The sequence below is a fragment of the Penicillium verhagenii genome (genome assembly GCF_028828195.1).
Source record: "Penicillium verhagenii strain IBT 33310 chromosome Unknown utg000004l_segment0_segment0, whole genome shotgun sequence".
NCBI classification, from domain to species: Eukaryota; Fungi; Ascomycota; class Eurotiomycetes; order Eurotiales; family Aspergillaceae; genus Penicillium; species Penicillium verhagenii.
In genome coordinates this window covers 561,051-583,111 of record NW_026643168.1, presented here as the reverse complement: position 1 = coordinate 583,111, position 22,061 = coordinate 561,051, and the positions used below count along the sequence as shown (strand labels likewise).

Below are 22,061 nucleotides of genomic sequence, written 5' to 3'. Positions count from 1 at the left end.
GATTCTGAATTGTTTGGTAACGTTTTTGGTTGCTGCCTAGTGTAGCCCGTCAGTATTACCATATTGTCCGGCATACCCGACATTGGACGTGACATGTATCATTAGACTCGTATGCCGTAATAATTTCTTTTGGCCAGGCAGAAGCAGACTTGACACGAGCTTACCGTTATTGGTGCCCGAATGCAGCTACAAAGTGTATTACGGGGCTTTAGCTTTCAAGCCAACTTGACTCTGCACATGCCCCGGTGCCTTTCTCGGACCGAGGTCTCATCAGAGTTCTTGAACAAAAGTATTTATTCAGTCAAATACCCAGGTAATAACACAGTCTGGGCGAATGCTTTCAGCCCTATGAGGCTATCATGAACTCCCCCCCTAGGATTTGCAGCTAGTGTTCCATAGTATATTGCTAGTACTACTACGTATTGGGAACACTAATTTAGCTGCAGGTATGCAGGTGACTGGAGACCATCGCTACTAGTCATGGCACTATTAATGTCCGAGAATTATGCATACTCCTGTGCTGCTCCTTCCCTCAGTGTGGGTGTTCGAGCATATCTGCACGTGATGATGAATCTGTACCCGTGACCTGTCATTTTGCATTGTGCTGCTCAGCCCAGTTGCCAGTATGTGCCGCTCACTTTTAGGGAAAACGCTCGGTCGGTCCGGACCGACATGGATGAATGTTCTCACGCCAATGCTTAATCGAGGGTGCTTCTGTATGCTTCTTTCACAATGATATGATCGCCCCCACTTTTCGGCATCTCTTTTGATAGGCTGACAAGCTTATGATTAGTCCCACGTTCCGTCTGCAGGGGGATTGCTAAAGAAGGGCAGAACAAGGTAGTAGATAAACAAACAAGATTGGGTTTACCGGCTACCTCTTCATCAACTGTCCTTTGTTGATTACATCCTTGTACAAGCTAGAACCCACGATCTGGAAGTTTTTGGAATGCATCTAAGAACACAACGTGCATCGGTTATCTCCGCTATGGCTTGGGTGGAATTGAATCAGGAAATAATCAGCAACATAGATTATAGTCCAGCACGTGGGGGGAAAGCATGGGCGCAAGAAGAACAATGATTGGCCAATGGTAGCTTCGGCTCAAGTCCGTGCCGAGCAAATAGGACTGACATGATTGGTTCATGGGGCGGGAGGATATCCGTGGGATCCACTATCCATCCACAATCCCCCAGGGACAAGAATGCTAAGCTCCGCCATCTTCAACCCACGAATCTGCGCAAGGATAATTACCACTCAGCAATCATAATATCCAGGCCGCGGATATCATAAGCGAGCCAACATGACCCACCAATTGCCCAGTTTTTCTGGCGGGGCGCCTTGCTAAATCTCCGCGACCTATGATGATCGATCACTGGGACATGTGAAGAGCATTGGCATCCACCATTTGCCTTGGGTAAAATGAGCGTACTAACCACATCTTGGAGGATGACCGAGCTAGACGCGTCTGATGCTCTACGGCATTCCTGCCGGCCACAGGTATAAAATCCAATCGTGCCGTTCGTCCTGAGGAAATGATTTTCGTTCATCAGCTCAAGTCCCCTTCTTCTACCTTGCAGGTCCCTGTTCAATCATGAAGGCAACTACTGTCATCCCTCTCCTCGGCCTTTCGGGTGCCGCCCTCGGTGCTGTCGCCAAGAGCAGCAGCGCTCAGGAGCCCTGGGGATACAAGTCGGGCTCCAAGGAGTCCATTGCCAACCTCAAGGACAAGATTGAGAACGTTGTTTGGATCCTGCTGGAGAACCGCGCTTTCGACAACATCCTCGGTGGTATCCACAAGGATGGCCTGGACAACGTCGTCAACAGCGGTCCCTTCTACAACCCCCAGCTGGTCAACGAGACCAACAGCAAGAAGTGGTACAGTCAGTACAAGGATTACGACTCCGTTCTCCACGATCCCGATCACTCCGTGACCGGTGTCAACTTTGAGATGTACGGCACTTTCACCCCGGACAACGAGGCCATTGCCAATGGTACCTTGAAGCCCGACCTCAAGGGATTCGTCGAGCGCCAGATGGCTGTTTACCCTGCCATCTCTGCCCAGCGCGCCACTGACGAGGTTCTCGGATACTACTCCGAGGACGAGGTCCCCACCCTCCTGGACTTGGTTGATGAGTTCACCACCTTCAACTACTGGCACTCTTGCGTGCCCGGTGTAAGTTGAAACCCGAAAACAAAAACCGAGATAACCCTCCACAAATATACTAACCGTCTTCTTTAGCCCACCAACCCCAACCGTCTGTGTGCCCTTTCCGGTACCTCCGACGGCCACGGTGAGAACGACGACAGCTTCTTGACCTCCGCAATCGAGATCAACGGTATCTTCGAGGAGGCCACTAAGAAGGGTATCTCGTGGCACAACTACGACGGCACCAACGGCGACTTCCTGCCCGATGCCCTCTTCTACAACTGGACCGCCCAGAACGCCGAGTCCAACGTCGTTCCCCTGGAGAACTTCTACCAGGACGCTTACCTGGGTCTGCTCCCCCAGCTCTCCTACATCAACCCCTCCTGCTGTGACGCCAACACCAACTCCATGCACCCCTCCGGCAACGTTTCGTTCGGCCAGGTCCTCGTGAAGCAGGTGTACGATGCCGTCCGCACCGGTCCCCAGTGGGACAAGACCCTCATTGTGCTCACCTTCGACGAGACGGGTGGATTCTTCGACCACGTCGCTCCCCCCCTTGCCGTCCGCCCCGACAACAAGACCTACACCGAGACCGCCTCCAACGGCCAGAACTACACCCTCAACTTCGACCGTCTGGGTGGACGTATGCCCACTTGGTTGATCTCCCCCTACGCTCCCAAGGGCTACGTCGAGAACAACGGTACCAACCCCGTTACTGGCAAGTCTGAGTCTTACAGCGCTACCTCCGTCCTCAAGACCCTCGGATACCTGTGGGATATCGAGGATTTCACTCCCCGTGTTGCTCAGTCTCCTGCTTTCGACCACTTGATTGGTCCTAGCATTCGTTCCTCCCCTGCCACCTTGACTAACCCCCACACCTTTGCCGATGCTGTTTAAGGTTGCTTAGTGCTGTACCTGCAGTAGTCAGATGGTGTCTAATTGGCTGAAGATACGGATAGTAAATAATTTGTGTATACGATCCCAGATGATGTATGTTACTTTATGAAATTAATTGTGCTGGATACAAACAATCCTTGAAGATTCAATCGCTTCTCGAGGTCTCTCCCTAGTGTAGATGAGGCGTACATTAAACATATACGCGTGAAAAGACTTGAAAAGTGACTTTGAATAATGCTCCTGAATCACAAAAGGCACTTTGAGATATTTTAAATGCGTTCCCAACCATTTTTACAAAAACTTGATAGGATAGAAAAGGAGCGCTACATAGAAGACTTGCACAACTGATTCCAACCAACCCACACAATTTCTCAGCTACCGGAACTCCATCCTGGAAAACACATACACGGACCCGTACTGGTTTGTCTTTTGTCTTGGAATCTGTTTCACTGGAAGTGGACACCCCTCATCCTTTTCGAGGTCGGGCAAATCCCCCATACATATCGTTAAGAAAAGAGTCATCGCGCGAGAACTTACAAGACACACGTGGTCAAGAAATGATTGTGTCAGCTGCGAAACTGCGGTATATATTGTGTTCGGGACAAATGATAATGCGTATGAATTTTGATCTATCCATTATAATGTTGGAAAATATTTTCATAAAATGTTTCATGCATTGAAACACTGAACATTCGTCTCTACGTTGCAAGTCATATAAAGTTTTCAAGAATGCACTAGCTGCTTAGCATTCTGTCTAGATCCCTAAACCTGAATTGCTGACGAAATCTCTTCTGTGGTAATTGAGATATGAAGTTGTGATTAATCGTATGTTCATTACATATCGGAGCGGGCGGCTTTGTATCTTGGCGGGTCGCTTGCCAATTATGCTAATTAATAATTCCAGTGGAGGAAGCCTGGTCAGTCACACCATTGGGCGTGAAAACTTTCCCCAGAATAGAATCGACGCTAGCCACCGCCTTTCAAAAACCGGGGACGGCGGGGTCGCCTACAGGTTCAAGAATTTAAGCCAAATATAAATACCGTTCACTCTCAACGATCCGCCCAATAGACATGATAGTGACGTAGCATTAGCAATAGGAAGATTGTGTGTGAGGGTGGTGTAGATCCCTAGAAACAAGTCCTGAACACTGCTTCTCTATACGAAGATTTAAGTTGACTTGAGGTCCAATTTTCTGTTCCCGTTGCAAATAGCCTCACTCCTTGCTTCTTAAGTAACAATTAAACCCATCGAAGCAACTCAAACACGATGGAAGTATTTTACTCACAGATTTCCTTCACATAATCCTGGCCCCAAGCGACGAACAGCATATTCCAAATCCAATGAATTGCAAAAATATCAATCGCAAAATTTTTCGAACAAAAGTAGCCACTCGTAAGAAGAACAAAACGATTTTGTTTCGCTCAGTCTATTAAAGCTTTTGGTACACTACTGCCAATTAACACAAGGTGTGATCTATGGTGACGCCATGAAACATACTTTGGTGAGCTTTCTTCCCCAACTTCACATCACAACCGTTCGTCTGAATGAATCAAGTTGAGAGATACTGATACTCTCAGGCATCTATAATAGCCCTAGGACACGAGAACAGAACCCCATGCAATGACCCATATTTTGCTTAGCCGAAGAGACCATGCAAGAGAGCTCTCAATATCCTCATCTACATCATCCTTTCGAGAATGTTCGGTTGCCAGATCAATCTTTGCCAAACCACCATCATCATACAAAAGGGAAATCGTAAGAGAGAAACAGGATATCCAAAAGCGGCCAATCGTTGAGGATGTAAACAATAAATCTCCGAGTGGGGTCAGTGAACGCCATAAGAATGCGTGTCGAGAGCAGAACTCTCAATTCAAACACAAAGAAGGCTGGCCACTGCCTCTAAAATACGAAGTAGTTTTTTATTGATCATTTACTCGGCCGAAGCCGAGAGGATCTCATCAGTAAGCACCCGATCAGAGCAGATGTCGTTTACAAAGCAGCATGGGAAAGTCACTCAGATCTTTTGATACAGCAACACCAGCACCATATGACTTTATGAAAAGGTATAATAAGTAATTGAGCCAATCTCTTCGCCTAAATCCACTCCGCAGGAATTGCTGCTGATAATGTTTAGATATGTCGACGCCAAAGTCAATAATCGGGAAATATTTCGCAGCCAGGAGATTTCAGCACATCGAAGCCTACAAAAACCAGGTGCCTAGACTTCAACGAAAGAGAAGTGGATGGTCACGTTTTCTTAACTAACGATGACCTCGGTAGTTGAAATGCTATCCTTTACAATAAGCATGTCTCTGTAATGACGTGCCTTATTTTAGTGATGGAAATTTGCGCGCCTTTAGCATCAAGAAGCGAAAGCCAAAGAAATCTGTCTTTTGAGCAAATCAACCGCTCCCATATGCAGATCTTGTGTGCGATCATAGTCATAGGGGAAGGGGCTATTGGATATGGGTATTTGAGTCTAGAGCAAGAACGGCTCACAGCTGGAGGAGCATTGAATGTGGGTGGCTCCGGAGGACGATGCAGTTCGCGAGGTCTCACATCCTCCCGTCGTAAATAATTACCTCCTCAGTTCAGACTTAAGGCTGGTCAATCCTGTGCATCTCACTCTTAGGTCACCTCTAAGCGTACGGAGAAGTATGTCTGGATCTCACAGTAATTCCAATTATCCTCCAGACAGTGTTTTTCAGTCGCTGAGGTTCTATACGTCAAGGGTATACATACCAATGTGTCAAGCCAAGTGATGTATGGGCATGCAGCATGATTTGCAAGATCCATAGGTCTGGCCAGCTCCATTGGCGCACGAAACGTGCGGTCAACACTGACCAAGCGTAGTCGAAACATCTCCACTGTCCCATAAAGAAAGATGGATTTGGTCCTACAAGGTCATATAGAGCTTCCACTGTATTAATGTAATGACGACACATTCTGATTTAATCAAATATGGACAAACTGCATGCCGAGAAAAAACACAACGAAACAAGAACTTATATTGCTGCAGAGAATCGGTCCATCTGAAAGAAGTCTTAGCAATGATGATAGAGAGATGATGTTGGCTGATGCCACAATTCAGTCTGCTCCCTACATCGGAGCGATCAATTGCCAGTGGGCTTTCCGGCCTGGGGCATAAAAGGGGTGCTCGCAGCGACGTTCTCGTGGCGAGAATTATTCGGATATACTTCAAAACTCTGGTCGGGATTATCCGCCATATTTTTGTGAGTTCCTGCGGGTTTTCCAGCCTGGGGCATGAAGGGGGTGCTGGCAGCAACTTTCTCGCGATGACTATGATCCTGGTCTGAATATACTTTGGGGTCCAGTCTGTCGGTAATTCCGTGCTTGTAGAGACCTCCTTTGCCATACTTGGGTACATATCCTAAATGGACGTCTGGACCATTTTGGTTATCTGTGAGGATTTATTTAGGTCTGGTGAGTGTATACACCAACTGAAGCAGGCAAAAACCTACCTGTGCCTCCGCGGTTTTCGTTTCGAGGGTCAAATTCACTATCAAGCTTGGACTGACGAGGTCCGCTGTTGCTCGACTGATCAGACATAGTGGAGTGTGGTGCCTGGTCGTCAAATTTAATCAGGACTGGAAGAAATTCGCTCGTTTACCGAGCGGAATTATATGTCTGCATGTGTCTCTGCGCATTTTGTTCGCTGATTGCCTCTTGGTGACGTCAGTAAATCCATATGGAAATCATGACGAACCTACGTCATATACAATTGTTGAACCATAGAAATGACCGATATGTAGCTGTCCCGCAAATGATATCCATGTACACCCAAGGCCACCTTGGTTCTTTCATTTCTCTAGATTTATAAACTTATATCAAGAAACCCATGATCAAACCCTTGAATATAGGAAGTAGCATTAAAATTTGTAAACTTTGCGGAACATTCTAATCACGTGAATCGGGCGTAATCTACCGACCAATGGGGTCCGTCCCCAATTATTTAACCGTCTGTCCTTTGCTGCTCAGGTAGTTAGTTATTGAAAGTCCCCAGCTGAGTAATACACCATCTGAGGTTGATGAGAAAGTTCGTTATGTAATTTCCTACTCCTTCATAAACGTGCACCACGACTGCCCGAGCGACCCCACCAGGATTAGAGAAATCATTAAATTTTAGCAGGTATTAAAACCCCAGAAATAACATAAACTTAGCTGTTCAGCACACATAGGGCATTAGCATAAGTATTACCTTTTTTCCCACAGCCAGAATATGTCACCCGCTGCCAACCAAGGGCAGAGTAGGCAAAGCGGGCTCAATAGCCACTTTTGACGGACCTCTGTGTTGCAGGATACCATCTAAATGTAGTGGCAGGCATGTTGAATCTCTCAAGATTCAACATTTTTGTCTTTTGGCATCGTGGTAGAGCCTGCCCCACTAGTACTGTAACATTCTGGTAAAGATCTATATTCGCTTCTATCTTATTCTTCATCCTCAACAACCACATCATCTTCACCTCCTTCTCGGACCCCAAAGATGCGTTTCTGGGCATTAAATATATTTTTTATCTCGCATTTTCTGGCCTTGTTCTTACCTTGTTCTTATGAACAGCCTCCAATTGGCTACAGCGATCCCAGAAAAAATATTGTGGTGGACTATCTTTATAGACATATCATATGTTATCTTCATCCCCCTTTTTATCAGTGAAGATGTGATTAAAGATAGATCTTTTTGGATCCAATAGTGCGATTTTGTGAAATACGAGAGGGTCCAGATAGATTTTGGATCACTATCACTGCTAGAAGAGCCTGGTCGCTGGAGGATGATATCCAGAGGCGGAAGGGAATCCAGGTGTACCGTGTACATTCACATCACTGCCCACATTAAGCGGGGCCGCCCCCGCGTGCGCCGCACAGCCAAGGAATATTGCGACTCACCGCGGAAAGTGGATCCGAGGACTCATGAATGCCTCTATAAGCTGGACGAAAAGGAATTTTGGTCACGAACTGTTAAGGCGCATCCCCTGTCCCCCATTTCAGTTGACAGCACAGTGAGTGTCCCAAACTCGTTGGCGTCTACGAGGAGCGCGAATCAAACAAATTCTGATCATTGGTAATTCGCGACTCTGGTCTTCAAGCTTTGTGTTGCCCGCGTCTACAGCTATCCATGTCTTTACGTCCTGGCTTCGCTATCAAAACCTCGTGACATTCCATTCGTCATGCGCGCACCGCCATTCTGGCTTAGAAAGTTAGCATATAGTAGGTAGATGGATTAGTGGATGATATCACTTACCCCCAACCCCTCGCTGGGGTAGAAGTGACTACTAGCCCAGAAATATATTTGTACTCAGTCTAGTGAGTAGTGGCTTACAATCGACTGCCCAGGCTATATGTGCTATCAAAGCTACATATTTCTTCGTGGGTGCAGTTTCTTTGCAGGTGAAATTCCCTCACCGCAGAGGTAATTTTTGGGACACGTAATCAGGGCGGTAGATCATTGATCATTGGGGTATCCCGAATGTGTAACTGACTGTCTTCTCTCCTATCTCTCAGCATAACTATGTGAGTGTGCTGAGTAAGTATCGCATGACTATTCTATATTACATGATCAATATGCCGACAAATCCGGGAGCTCCGCAGCAGGCGAACGTGAAGCTTGTCAGCCTCTTTCAGCATCCCACCATGATCGCAACAGTTGCAGTAGCCGGCGCTACTGGGGCCGTGGGGAGGACTCTGGTGGAACAAATCCGGAAAGAGAACAAACTTCGCGTGATTGCTCTGACACGGCGGGTACGCTCCATACTAAATGTAAGAGACCATCCATTGACAGCTTAGAAAGGAACACTTCGAGTCCCCATTCGACAATGTGCAATATGTGCAGGTTGACTACGATGACGGCCCATCACTAGTGCAACATCTAGAGCGTAACGAAGTACTTACGGTGATCTGTGCGATTGGAATGTTGGGAGAAGACTGCTCCGAAGCGCAGCTCAATTTGATTCAAGCGGCCGACCGCGCAAGTACGGTAAAAAGATTCATGACGAGCGAATTCGGATATTTTACATCTGAAGAGTTTGACAGCCCTGTCTAGTCATTTTGAAGCCACTGCTTACGCTCTAGCAGGAGAAGGGACATTGATCCCGGGGTTGACTGGTTCCTGAAGGCCGCAGATCTTCTTAAGAGCAGCGGCTTAACCTATACTCGCCCTGTGTGTGGCGTTTTTATGGATTTCTTGGGGATGCCATATGCTCAATCAAACATTACTCCGATGAACATTGTCATCGACGTCCTCAATCGAGAAGCCCACCTCCCCGGGGATGGCAATAGCCCTTTGACCATGATTTATAGCTATGACGCCGCAACCTTGGTTGCCAAGCTATTAGAAGCGGAAGAATGGTCCGAGTTTAGCTTCTGCAACGGTGAAGATACTACGTTAAGTGAAGTCCTCAAGGTAGCAGAGGAAGTCCGCGGTATGTAACCTTTTCCCACAAGATTTACAATTTATACTAATCGGCATGTCCTATTAGGTCAAAATTTTGATGTCGTATATTTGAAGCGTGAGGATATCGACAAAGGCGCAATACCTATACTGAAGATTCCAAGGGGGAGTGGCATTGAGCCAAAGGAACTTCTAGACTATAGCGTATTCGGGTATCAGATGTACCTCAGGAAAGGCTTCCAGCTACCAACAGAAGGGCGAATTGGGAACTTATTCCCTGGCTTCAAGCCTAGAACAGTTCGGGAGTTTTTAGAATCGATTTGGAGATTTAATTCGTAGTTAAACGAACGGGAATTCGCACAGATCGACAAAGAAACCGATTCAGTAGTCTGCAGCGGCCTCGAGTCTGTCAACTGGCGCCTATCATCATTTTACAACCATACCAGCCATGGAAGTACCGACAAGACTTGCGCTATAATGAGTAGAACAGAGTGGATGGCGAATAAGATATGGCAAATGAATAACAGTATCAGATAATATGCGAGGTGCGAAGGAAAGAGCCAGTAAATAATAAAAAACAAACTGCGAGCCTCAAACACATAAAACCGAGAACCAATACTAGGTTGTGGGTTTGGGAACACCTGTACCTCGTTTGTACGCTTCGCGCCGTAGCCTTATAGTACATTCCTGCCTACTTCCCTACATGAACAACAATGAAGAGCCTAGAACGTCACCCTGCCTGTATCAATATCCTCCCTACAGAATTACTACTTGTGCTCGTGGACCATCTTCGCAAAGACGATATGAAATGCTGTCATTTGTCTATTGAAGGCTGAGGAAAGTTTTTTTGCCTTGGATTTTGTTTCCATAAAGTCCAGTTCCAATCTTTTCACTCTAGATTTTATGCATTACGAGGGCTCTTGCTATCTGACCTGTGCCATTACTTATTGTCATTTTCTTATTCAATCCCAGAGCTACTGCATTCTGGTAAATACTTGGCAACATATATAGAGATACAAAACTTACAGTTTTTCAAGGAGATCATCCTCAAATATGATGATTGTCTGGAAAAAAACAGAGTTGTCCAAATACAATCATCTGGCTAATATAATTATCCGATAGATGCTGCTATAGAATAATATCAAGTACATATACCAGGAACAACTTGCATTCATGGAAAATTGCGAGGACGCGACTATCTTATGTGACAATCTCAATAAGCGCATCTTACCATTTTATTCAAAGATATTAGAAAAAGCCGCCCAGTCACGATAAGAGTTTTCATTCTTCCCTGGTAAATAGATTCCCTGGCAAATAGAGGAGTTAGTTATAATTACTTAATCCGTACACGAAAGGCTATCTACAACTGTTAGTTCAATGCTATTACGCAACGCTCTGTGGTCACAGTAAGTAACACTTATTAGGGCTCTTCTTACCTAGTGATTACTCGTTCCTCGAGTCGTCGATTCGCAACCATACCGTCACCAGTTAACGTTAGGCCTTACACAGGCTCGGGTCTCTATAGAATAGACTCGGAGGGACTATGTCTAAGAGGGTGTCGCCTAGTTAAGCTATACTTAGGATCTAAGTGAAGAGACTAGAGACTAAGGATACCTCTTCTAGTTAGGGTTTATCTTATACGGAATTAATAGGTAAACTAGTAGGTTCTAAGTAGTAATATATAAATTAATCATAAAGAACTAAATATAAGTAGTAATAACTATTCTTATATACTTAAGTTCTCTTACTCTTATAGCTACCCCCTAAGGGTAGATCTAGGATTCATATTATCATGTATCTAATAAAATCTAGATTCTCTATAATAAATATAACTTCTAACATTTGAATAATATTAATAAAACCTTTGACTCTAAATAAAATACTTGATAAAGCTTTAAGTATTATTAATAATTTGAATAATATTATTAAGATAATTATGTCTTTTATAAATATAATTATTAATAATATTAACATATTCAATACCCTAGGTTTCCAGACTAGGCGTGGTGGATCGTGGGACGCTGATCGCCCAACTTGCCCTCAGAAACATGAATACGTGGAGATGATTCAAATGATCTCAGCGGATGCAGTCCTAGTGCATATGCAAACCTGCCGAGCGCCATCAACGGAAAATAATGTGGGTAAAACGAGTACCCCATATAAAAGTGGCTCGGAAATCCAGTCCCAGTAAAATGATCCTCTTGCCACGTCGCCCCATGGGGACTTGCCTCCTTCTGTGTTCTCAGCAGATAATCCACCCCCTCTAAGATGGTTCTTTTCGATGGCGATGAGTAAGGGAGAAGACCCATAAGCGCCCAAGCTGTTTGTGATGCGGTTGATGGACCCGAGCCGGCTCGAAGAGGATCTTCATACGAGTGTAATGTCTCACCCCAGCCACCATCCTGGTTCTGAGTGGCCTCCAGCCATGTTGTTGCATTCTTGACATCGTCAAGGATGCTGTCGTCCCCCCCAGACCAGGCGTTATTCTCGGTATTACCGATGAAGTATTGAAGGGCACAAAGAGAAGCACTTGTTCCGTATAGATAATTGCAACCCCAGCGTCCATACCAGGCACCTGATGGTTCCTGCATACTAGAAAGGTAATCAATCGCTCTTTGGGAAGCCGCTGTTAGATGGTCTATCAGCTGGCTTTCACCGGCCTGTATGTTGTGCTTCCGACTGGTTGACAAGAAGAGCCCGAATGCCTCAAGGACATGGCCGGTAACATCAGGAGTAGACGGATCACATAGAGCATCCATGTCGCTGAAAGGTATCTTGTTCAGAAACAAATTTGTATTGTCTCGATCAAATGCTCCCCAGCCCCCGTCTTTGTTCTGCATTCCAAGAAGCCATTTCAATGCGCGTAAGACATGGGACGAACATAAGGATTGAGTGTCGTGTCTAATCATTGACACAACGGCCGCCGATGTGTCGTCCACATCGGGGTACCAGGTGTTGAAGTATCCAAAGCAGAAGCCTCCAGGCTCAAGGTTGGGGTTGTATAGCGCCCAGTCACCATGTCTGTCGAGAATCTGTCGACCACGAGCCCATGACACGGATCTTGATAGAATAGGATTATTCTGTGGTATTCCCGCATCAGTAAGGCCAATGATCATCAAACTAGTATCCCAGAAGGCGGAGACTGTAGTTTGGATCCGTTTTCCTAGGCGGTCGCGCCACGAATAACGTTCAATGGCTTCCAGTCCTCGACGGATAGGGTCTGAATCCAACCCGTAGCCTTCTAGATTAAGGGCGAACATAGCACCATGCAGCGAAGGCATTATATCACCGATATCTCCCGCTTCCTCTTGGTGGTCGAGGATCCAATCAATGCACCTTCGAAGAGAATACTGGCGGACAGGATTGAAAGTTCTGAGGCCGTTCAAGCGATGCAAAGAAAAGTCAACCAATTTGAACGCAAAAGCGATGGCATCACATTTCCACGACATCAAAAAGCCAGTGGTGTATGGAACGTTCTTGCTGGCTGGGTTGCACCATAATTCGTCAAGATATACGTTGGATTCAGACCTCCCATTCGGCAGCGCATAGATAGGGCGATGATGAGATATGACGAGAAGCGGTACAATCGTTGCCCGTGCCCAGGCAGACCATTGGTAAATGCTTATCGGTAGCCTCGATGGTACGAGGATCAACTCAGGGGGCAGTTCTGGTACTGCGGTCCAGGGAAACAGGCCGAACATGGCGAGGTAGATGCGGGTAAATATGCGAACTTTGGCGACCCCTCCAGCTGAGATGACAAAATCGCGACACATTTTCAACTGGCGGCTTTCCTCTGGGAAACCCAGCAGCTTCAAAGCAAGGTAAGCCTCCACCGTAGTTGAGATGTCCCCTGGATATTCCGGAGCGATGCTCCAAGAACCATCTGCTGCTTGCACAGAGAGCAGCCAGGAGATGATCGCTTCTCGGTCGCTAAGAAGGTCTCGTCCTAGAGCCTGGTACAGAAGAACATATTCTGCAGTAGTAGTTGCATTTGTCTTGACTTCTCCACACCAATGTCCGTCCGGCTTCATTTGCTCCATGCTGTAATGGGCTGCAAGAGAGAGTGAATGATTCACTCTGACGGGTAAGCTGTCACACTCATGGCTTCCAAGTAGTGTGGTGCTTTGTGTCGTGGTCTGGTTTGTCTGTAACATTTCTTAAGAAAGAATTGGAAATTCACGAAGGAGTGTTTACTCGAGACAGACTTTAAAGATTTTCAGGAGCTCGGTTTTTCAAGTCAAAGACTTGGTTGGATAATTGCCCTTCCAACGGATATAGATCAGCCAAGTAATATTCACACGTTGATTAAAGCAAGCCATGGACCTCATACTCCGTCCCAAGCTTGATGACCCTTAGTATGTTCTGCTTTCAGGCTTGAGTTAGTGGGGGCCTGTATTTCCCAGGCCAAGCTCTGAGGAGCAGAGGAATGTGATATCAAAGATGGGTTCCGGCTCCTTGTCCCCATACCGGAATGTGTCACCTCAGGCTATATCACAATTCCTAAATCATGACATATTTGACTCCGATGGTGCGCTGTTTCCGTTTAGATGCCAATTAAAATTCCAAAAGATGTTGCATAATATGTATGCTACCCTCCCTTGGCTCAGGTTCAGACTAGTATCGACAGGAAATTGTGGTTTTTGAATGCCAAGAGACACGCACGATCAAGCTTCAAGACTATTCAAGTGTTCAAACAAGTCATGACCAAGACACCTCGTAAATACTAATGATGAAACTGCGACTTTTGTGCTTAAAGAGGTGACCGAGTTCATTGCTCGTCTAGTATCCAAATTATTGTAATAGACTGATATGGGACACTAGCTTGGTGGCTAGGAAGACCACTGAATAACTTTCCTCACTCATAGATGGAGGTTTCAAGTCACAGCACCAGGTGCGGTATCTGTCATTTAATGTTGATGAGAAGTCACGAATGCATGGTATTCTACGAGACTTCCCTCCGCAGCAGCTTCTGCGGCGCGCATCCTAGGACGGAAAATTCCGAATGAGTAAAAAGGAGATTCCAGAAACTATCAGAACTTATTGGGCCAAATATTTCTCCAAACTAAACACAATTTGTTTTAATTGGCCACAAGGATCAAGGTGTCAGTCTTTGCTTCAGGGTTACATAGACGATGTGAGATTTGTCGCCTGGATTTCTTCATCTAGGAAGTCTAGTATAGTCTTTGAACGTTCTGGGCTCTATGAAACTGCCGGTAGTGGTGGGACTTTGGGGCTTTCTCCAAACCTGGTTTGAGTGTGACGATACAACATGAATTTGTGCAGTTCCGACCCCGAATTGCAAGGTATAGTGGTCATCTTCTTGTAACTGGAGGTTGTGTCCCCGATGCCCTTGCTGAGTATCGCATTATAAATGATACCTCCAGTTCCGGAGCAAGCTCTCTACCAATTTCGCAGTATGTCTACATCGGACTCTCTTGATCATAATTACGGGATGGGCGGTAGTCCGTTGTCCCTCACAATCCTCAGTATCGGAATGTGTGTCGGCTGGCTAGTCAATTACATTGCAACGATACGCAAATCGTTTCAAGACCGCACCTACGGTATGGCTCTGATGCCGCTCTGTTGCAACATCGCCTGCGAATTTGTTTATGGTGTGATATTCCCTCCAGACATACCGCTTTGGCCTTGTATCTTCGCGGGCTGGTTGACTCTCAACTTGATTGTTATTTACGCGGCTATGAAATTTGCTCCAAACGAGTGGTCGCACGCGCCATTGGTAGAGCGCAACATCTCTTGGATATTTGTCGTCACTATAGGGGTTTGGATGTCTGCACATCTGACCCTAGTCGCCCACGTTGGAAAAAGCGCTGGGGCGGCCTGGAGCTCCTGGTTCTGCCAGCTGCTTCTCAGTGCTGGTGGGGTATGCCAGCTCATTGTGCGAGGGAGTACGCGCGGAACATCCTTATTCATCTGGTAAGTCCATAGCTGTGGACAGCTGTAATTCTCGTATTCAGACTGATTGGTTTTTTCACAGGTTCAGTCGATTCATCGGTACTGTTCTTGCATTACCTCATGAGATTCTACGGTATCGGTATGGATATACAGATGTGGTTTGGCATAGTCCGCTCGGATGGTGGGGGGGAGTGATGTTTTTTCTATTGGACGGCTCATATGGGATCCTCTTATGGTCCATTCGTCGATCGGAGGCTCGCTTTGATGAAACTGCATTGCGAAATAAAAAAACTGCAGAATCAACTGGCAATGGGATAATGAGCGCCGGGACGTCGACTGGGATTTCACGCTCACGAGTGGATTAAATGTATACATGATTCAGACACAAACACCGCTTTCATCTAGTCTAATACAAGACGTCTCGCTTTACAAGTAATGTAGAGAGTACATTGCGCACGTGGAGGGAAATTCCAAGGTTTTGAATCACCGATGACGCCGAAAGCGGTATCAACTTGAGGTCATCAGTTGGATTCTGTTCTGAACAGGATAAGATTTTTGGGGCTGCCCAGCTATGGATCGCAGCGTGACATCCTAGGAGTTACATTTTAGGACTAGTGACAAGGAGTGGGTCATTTTAATCAACTTTACATTTCTCACGTACTCTTTAAAAGACTGAAAGATTCTTGAATGAACTCACATGTGCACTTCATCATTGTTATCGTTGAAATTTGCTACTTATGGAACTTTTCCGACGATATGGACGGTCCCAAATTCAAAGTGATAATTGTCGGAGGCTCAATTTCAGGCCTTTCACTGGCACATTGTCTCCATAAAGCGGGAATTGACAGCATAGTCCTCGAGAAACGTTCCGAGATTGCTGCGAATGAAGGAGCCTCGGTTGCAATCATGCCCAATGGAGGACGGATTTTACAGCAGATAGGGATTTTTGATACCTTAGGGACGCTGATAGAGCCAACACGTGTCGCCCACGTTCGATTCCCAGATGGTTTTCAATTCAGCTCACCTTATCCCAAGACCATGCGTGAAGCGTAAGTCAGCACAAATTGCTTAATGAGAGAGGGATCTATGCTCATTGGATGGCATTCACTAGCTTCGGGTTCCCAATGGCATTCTTGCAGCGACGACTGCTCCTCCGCCTTCTTTATGATCTCTACCCTGATAAATCAAACATATACGTGAACAGAAATGTTGTCAATGTTGATCACCAAGGAAGTGAGGGTGTGATAGTATATACGCAGAGTGGGCACTCATACCAGGGTGACCTCCTTGTTGGCGCAGACGGCGTTCACAGCCAAGTTCGCACCTTGATGTGGGATGTTGCTGAACGGGTGCAGCCTGGCGTGATTACTAGGGACGAGAAGACAGGTGAGCGTCGAATAGTCAAATAATTAATTTCTGACTTTTTTTACTGTGACTGACCAAACAACCACGTCGACCCAGGCATGACGGTAAGCTATGCCTGTATTTTCGGTATCTCGACCGCAATTCCGGGACTTCAAATTGGCAACCTGCATCTGAGCGTCTACAATGGAATATCTTTCATTGTAGCCCCTGGATCGGAAGGAAGGATATCCTGGTTTATAGTGCTCAAATTGGACAAGACGTTTCAATATGGCAACGCACCGCGTTTCACTTCTGCAGATGCTGCCTCACGATGTGAGCAACTGACAGACATGTATGTGTGGAATAACACTCGGTTTGCAAAACTATGGAAGAACCGAGAGGTTTTTTCCATGACTTCACTAGAGGAGAACATATTTCAGACATGGCACTATGGTCGTATAGTCTGCATCGGCGATAGCATGCACAAGGTATGTTGGAATTTCCGAGGCTTTGGACCACTTCTTTCCCGATTTCTGACTTATTAGATGACGCCAAATCTTGCCCAAGGCGCGAATTGCTCCATAGAGGACGCTGCCTCCCTTACCAATGCTCTTGTCCAGTTACTGGGATCGTGTCAACATTCACACAGGCCCTCTAACCGACAGGTCGACGGTATTTTATGCAAGTTCAATGCGATGCAGTTTGCACGGATGTCTGAGATATATAAGGCTTCGCAAATCGTTGTAAGGCTCCAAACACGGGAGAATATTTTTTGGAAGATCTTATTGAGGTACTTTGTGCCTTATTCCGGATCTTATGCGACCGAAAGAGCAATGGACATTCTGGAGAATGCAGTGTTTCTGCGGTTTGTCCCGTTGCCGCAGCGATCAGGAAATAGGTGGATACAGCCCAAAGATAAGAAAACAAGTACTTCCAGACGGCCAACATTTGCGGTGGCATTTTCGCTCCTGGTCCTGATCCTTCTCCTATGGTATCAGACCTGTGCAGCCTAGGCGCGATAGAAAATCCCACAACACTACAAAGTCACAGCATCAAATTGGTCCAGACATGAACGGTAATAATATGCGCATGTCTTCGGTTGGCAACCTGATACATTCAAGTGTAGAAACTGAATATACACCCCGGTCAAAGCCTGAACTGCCGTTCTATTATCCCCTATTGATTTGATGCCTATAGGATAGTAAGATCACATTCTAACAATAGTTGCTTGAATCCATCATCCCACTAGCTCGGGTTGTACAAGGAATCCTCTGCGTTGATGGACTAGAATAGCCACCGCTGCAATCAATGCCCTGCTTCAAGTCCTCCATCCGCTCAAGCTTCATGATAGTAGTGACAGCCTTGTGATTCTGAGGCAGCTTTGGATGGAGATGCGAAAAGTATATGCCATATTTAAAGATGGCCCAGTAGAAGCTGGCAGCATTCGTCAGGAGGAGAAATAACTTGAATGGAATCTGTAGACGGATATTAACTGACTCGTCTCACATAATTCTTATATGGCTTAGTATATTTCAACAGAGTAGACTCACATAGTAGCTAAAAACCACTCTCCACTGTATCATAGCGCCTTTTGCTCTTAGGTGGTAAGCATTGAAAATGACCACAATCATCAAATGCAAGATGATCGTCAACGCACTAAGTGCGCAACAATGCCAAGGCTGAGACCAGAACGAAATAGGCAATACGAATGGCATGGCGAGATTGAGGAAAGTCTCGAATATCTATTATTGTATCTATTAGTTTCGATGTACCCTTGGTCATGAGAGATAGCATACCTGGTTGGTCACGAAAAGTTTGGTGGTCAGGTCCCGCCATCCCATTTTCCAGGACAGAAGTACGTATTTGACATTGGACCATAATTCAATCGCAAACAAGAAGTTCCATCTTGAGAATCTTTGTTGAAAAACAGTGGTCTCCCCAAAGCCGCCTCGTTGTTGGTGATGTAATCTGAATAGAGCTGATGGAGTGCTTGTCGCAATGAACACCGCACTGCACATCTCTATACTGCCCCCAAGAGCTCGGCAACTGTTTCCCTGGAACCAGTCTTCGCTGATAGAAAATCCCGGATGGTGTTTAAACGTTTTTTTGAGGAATCGTCGGTCCCATAAGGATACAGCTCCGTGGGGGAACATGGAGCTACCAAGCCGACCTGCCAGTGTTCTTTGTAATCCAGAAAGCTTGTATTCTAGGTCTTGTGCCTGTTGACAGTAAGAACCAATTGACCCACAAGCATCGACTGAGGTTATCGTGTACCCAATACATTTGGCTCTCCCAGTGAGCCTCGAGGCCACTATTGGAAGATCGGGGGGGATGAGGCAATCATCATCAATGAGGAACACATATCGGAACTTTCGGGCAGCATGGCAGCCTACAAAGAGAGCAGCCGCTTTGGACCCGACGGGACACCAGACGAAATTGACGCCATGCTGATCACAAATGTCTTTTGTCTTGTCTGATGGGACCAAATAGTCTCCATTGGCAATGGCAAAGATATGAGACGAGGGAAAGACCCTCAAGGCCGCCTTGATGGTTTTGCCTATCACTGATTCTGAGTTGTGGCAAGGCACAAGAAGAGCTGTCTCATGCACCGCGGAGTTTGAGCCCTTTGTTTCAACGTGGATTGGCGTATTATGGCTTTCAAATTTTATGAGTAGAGGACCAGCAGAGAATCTAGGCTTGTTTGTCAGTTTTTGTGTCTTCTATATCTAACCAGATAGGGTAGCCAGACAAAGTAGATATTCCAATGAAAATCGCCCACCCTCCTGTTACTAATGATTTTTTCTGAGTGGTACTGTAGAGCCATACCAGGCTCCCTTCCCATAAAGGAAACCCCACAAGGAGAAGATAGCAGGCCACAGCGAGGATAGTGTAATAGGAAGCTTGGAAAGCTTTGCGTCTCCAATATCTGCGGCGACACTTGATTTTGGTCAACTCACATTGATCGAATAAGCTGAGAGTACTCTGATGCCGCCAATTCTTCAAGTTCACACGACTGCGATCTATGAAGGGTAGCAACTCAGGGCCGTCTCCTCTTCTAATTATGCCATTGATAGCACTCAAAGACACTTTAGAAGCTTTCGTTTGCTCAACAAACGGAACATTCGGGTGCTGAACTCTCGCATTATCAAGCAAGAGACCTGCACCAGCGAAATCTCTTCGCGACTTTGAGACAATGCGGCTTATTGCGCCGCGCTGGTCTCGCTTCTTCGGCATATATAGCGACACGTTATCCTTGGGCGTTTTGCAGTGCATTGTGGGGAGTTCAGTTTCACAATAGTGATAAGAGTCAAAAAGGTTTCCCCAAATAAAAGGTAGACTTGACGTATTTGACACTTATATTCAAATCTTCAGTGTCTTCTTAATATTCACCCCTGGAACTTCTCGATATTGATATCACATACCTTTTTCCTCCACGTGTGGCTGTATAGTGTCTCACTAGCATCATGGAGAGGATTTGGGTAAAACATGGAATGGTACTCCGTGCGCTCAACTATCAGTCTTGTTTGGACAACGAATAATAATATAAATTAGCACATCTGAGAGATGTGAAGTCCCCACCCAACGCCAATTTTCCTGATGTGATGGAAAGAATATATGGGCGAACAATCTTAAGCCATGTCATGCGCCACATGTAGCCACTGTCAGTGAGTGCAAAATTTTAAAGAATAACGTGGGTGGTTTAAAGGGTCGATGATGTGGCATAGGCTATTATAAATGATTACACCAATTCACGTCCCTTATTACGCGGGTGGCTGTGCTAACAAACCAAGCCTGACAGTGCCTATGCAACCCTGGGGGCAATCCTTAATAGAATGCCCAAGGTCCTGCTTGCAAAAACAGAGGAAAGTTCCCTGAAAAGGAACAGCGAAGATCTATTGAAAACCAGCGACAATTTTTATTATGGCGGAATCTATTTAAAACACATCTCACATTCCCAACCCGTGTTCGTATTGCATCTAGACATCCTTCAATGGCGGATCGGGCTAGCTGGCGAAGCCTTATGCTGGGGAATGCTTGTAGACCTGCGGCATTGGTTTTTTAATTCATTCACCGAAAGAACCTTAGCAAAAGTAGAGAGGGAAGCTTTTTAGGTACTAGTAGGTAATCACCTTGCGAAAGGATAATAACATAAATCGATTAGAAGGTGAGATAGGGAAGCACATTATTATAAATGGTCATAAATGGGTCATTGTACGGCATTCGCGTATAAAATGTGACTTTCGAAAAGCAGAAATAGCGTGTGTTCTGGGGAAGTGGGCTAGAACGGAAGACACATTCCTCGCGCATGCCAACTGGACTACACAAGGCGGTACCTGGCGTGCGCTAACGGGTTGCAAAGTACAGGGCTCGTGGACCGGTGGGGCCTGTTATCATTAAGAATCTGCGCCATGACCTACTTGAATACTACAATATCGTTTGGAGCTAGGGAGGGTTATTAAGAGGTCCTTGCACGGCCAAGCTTTTCAAATCCCGGCGGCTTTGTGGCGCATCCGCGGGAAAAGATCCACAATTTCCGGCATATATTGTTTTTGATTTCTCCTTCCCTTCAGCACGTCAATGCAAACTCCTTGCTTGAGAAAAGTTGCAGATCACATAGTGAGTCGGCATGAATGAGGTACCGTATTTATCGTAGATTTCACCGCATTTTGGTGGACGACGTAGTCTTTTTCCCAACATTAAATATAGCGCAGATCGATCATTGCCAGAGATGTTAGCCCATTTACTTATATGGCCCACCCGCTTAGATGTAGATTAATACTGTAGCTTATTGGTTTATCGAGCTGCACCCAGCTGAGTAGCTAGAACACCAATACTACCTGATATCTTCAACACCACATGTCATTTTGTATTTCATTGTTTGTTGATAGCAGTGGAGAACGATCATACATATGTAACATTGGCAGAAAATATTGATCTCAAAGGGAAACTTGACATGAGAATATATCAAGGCGATTCCAATGTTAGAAAATTTGAAGATATATATCGTTTCCTCATGCCAGGCTTCATTAAAGAAATTGATTATATGAAAAGTCTTGCTATACAAGGTAAATCATGCTATCAATCAATATATTCACCTTGTTGATATTTAAAGCTCCGGTTTCTCGCGTTTACTATGCCCATGTGTGTTTCGGAATGCGTAGCTGTCTTATATGCGCAGCACGCTTCCCGAAATGAATACAAGTATAGTTAGTCGTTGGGAGCGTTGTGATTATCAGGCAGCCAAGGGCGGTGAATAATCACCGCTGCGAATCGGTCGATTCTAGCTTTCTAGGTCATGAGTCCCTGTGTAAGTCGTGCAAAGACCTGAGAAGGGGATTGACGGCCCGTTTCT

The 22,061-nt window shown here is 45.8% G+C and overlaps 7 protein-coding genes across 7 annotated transcripts; 4 read left to right on the top strand and 3 right to left on the bottom strand.

The window, feature by feature from the left end:
• Positions 1 to 1,592: 1,592 nt before the first annotated feature.
• On the top strand, positions 1,593 to 3,044 carry N7466_003147 (putative phosphatidylglycerol specific phospholipase C; the record flags this gene model as incomplete). The annotated part of the gene is made up of 2 exons (XM_057162544.1): positions 1,593 to 2,174; positions 2,241 to 3,044. 2 exons carry the CDS (start codon positions 1,593 to 1,595, stop codon positions 3,042 to 3,044), a joined length of 1,386 nt encoding a protein of 461 aa, XP_057023659.1.
• A 3,114-nt stretch (positions 3,045 to 6,158) lies between these two features.
• N7466_003146 (uncharacterized protein) lies at positions 6,159 to 6,615 on the bottom strand (the record flags this gene model as incomplete). The annotated part of the gene is made up of 2 exons (XM_057162543.1): positions 6,159 to 6,466; positions 6,528 to 6,615. The coding sequence occupies 2 exons, from the start codon at positions 6,613 to 6,615 to the stop codon at positions 6,159 to 6,161; spliced, it is 396 nt and encodes a 131-aa protein (XP_057023658.1).
• A 2,001-nt stretch (positions 6,616 to 8,616) lies between these two features.
• N7466_003145 (uncharacterized protein) lies at positions 8,617 to 9,790 on the top strand (the record flags this gene model as incomplete). Its single annotated transcript, XM_057162542.1, has 4 exons — positions 8,617 to 8,802; positions 8,852 to 9,084; positions 9,136 to 9,482; positions 9,540 to 9,790. 4 exons carry the CDS (start codon positions 8,617 to 8,619, stop codon positions 9,788 to 9,790), a joined length of 1,017 nt encoding a protein of 338 aa, XP_057023657.1.
• Positions 9,791 to 11,448: 1,658 nt separating this feature from the next.
• On the bottom strand, positions 11,449 to 13,491 carry N7466_003144 (terpene cyclase/mutase family protein; the record flags this gene model as incomplete). Its single annotated transcript, XM_057162541.1, has 1 exon — positions 11,449 to 13,491. One exon carries the CDS (start codon positions 13,489 to 13,491, stop codon positions 11,449 to 11,451), a length of 2,043 nt encoding a protein of 680 aa, XP_057023656.1.
• A 1,376-nt stretch (positions 13,492 to 14,867) lies between these two features.
• On the top strand, positions 14,868 to 15,729 carry N7466_003143 (uncharacterized protein; the record flags this gene model as incomplete). The annotated part of the gene is made up of 2 exons (XM_057162540.1): positions 14,868 to 15,385; positions 15,447 to 15,729. 2 exons carry the CDS (start codon positions 14,868 to 14,870, stop codon positions 15,727 to 15,729), a joined length of 801 nt encoding a protein of 266 aa, XP_057023655.1.
• Positions 15,730 to 16,120: 391 nt separating this feature from the next.
• Positions 16,121 to 16,773, top strand: N7466_003142 (FAD-dependent oxidoreductase; the record flags this gene model as incomplete). Its single annotated transcript, XM_057162539.1, has 2 exons — positions 16,121 to 16,413; positions 16,569 to 16,773. The coding sequence occupies 2 exons, from the start codon at positions 16,121 to 16,123 to the stop codon at positions 16,771 to 16,773; spliced, it is 498 nt and encodes a 165-aa protein (XP_057023654.1).
• Positions 16,774 to 17,922: 1,149 nt separating this feature from the next.
• Positions 17,923 to 19,981, bottom strand: N7466_003141 (uncharacterized protein; the record flags this gene model as incomplete). The annotated part of the gene is made up of 4 exons (XM_057162538.1): positions 17,923 to 18,183; positions 18,259 to 18,450; positions 18,505 to 19,399; positions 19,458 to 19,981. 4 exons carry the CDS (start codon positions 19,979 to 19,981, stop codon positions 17,923 to 17,925), a joined length of 1,872 nt encoding a protein of 623 aa, XP_057023653.1.
• Between the last annotated feature and the right edge of the window lie 2,080 nt (positions 19,982 to 22,061).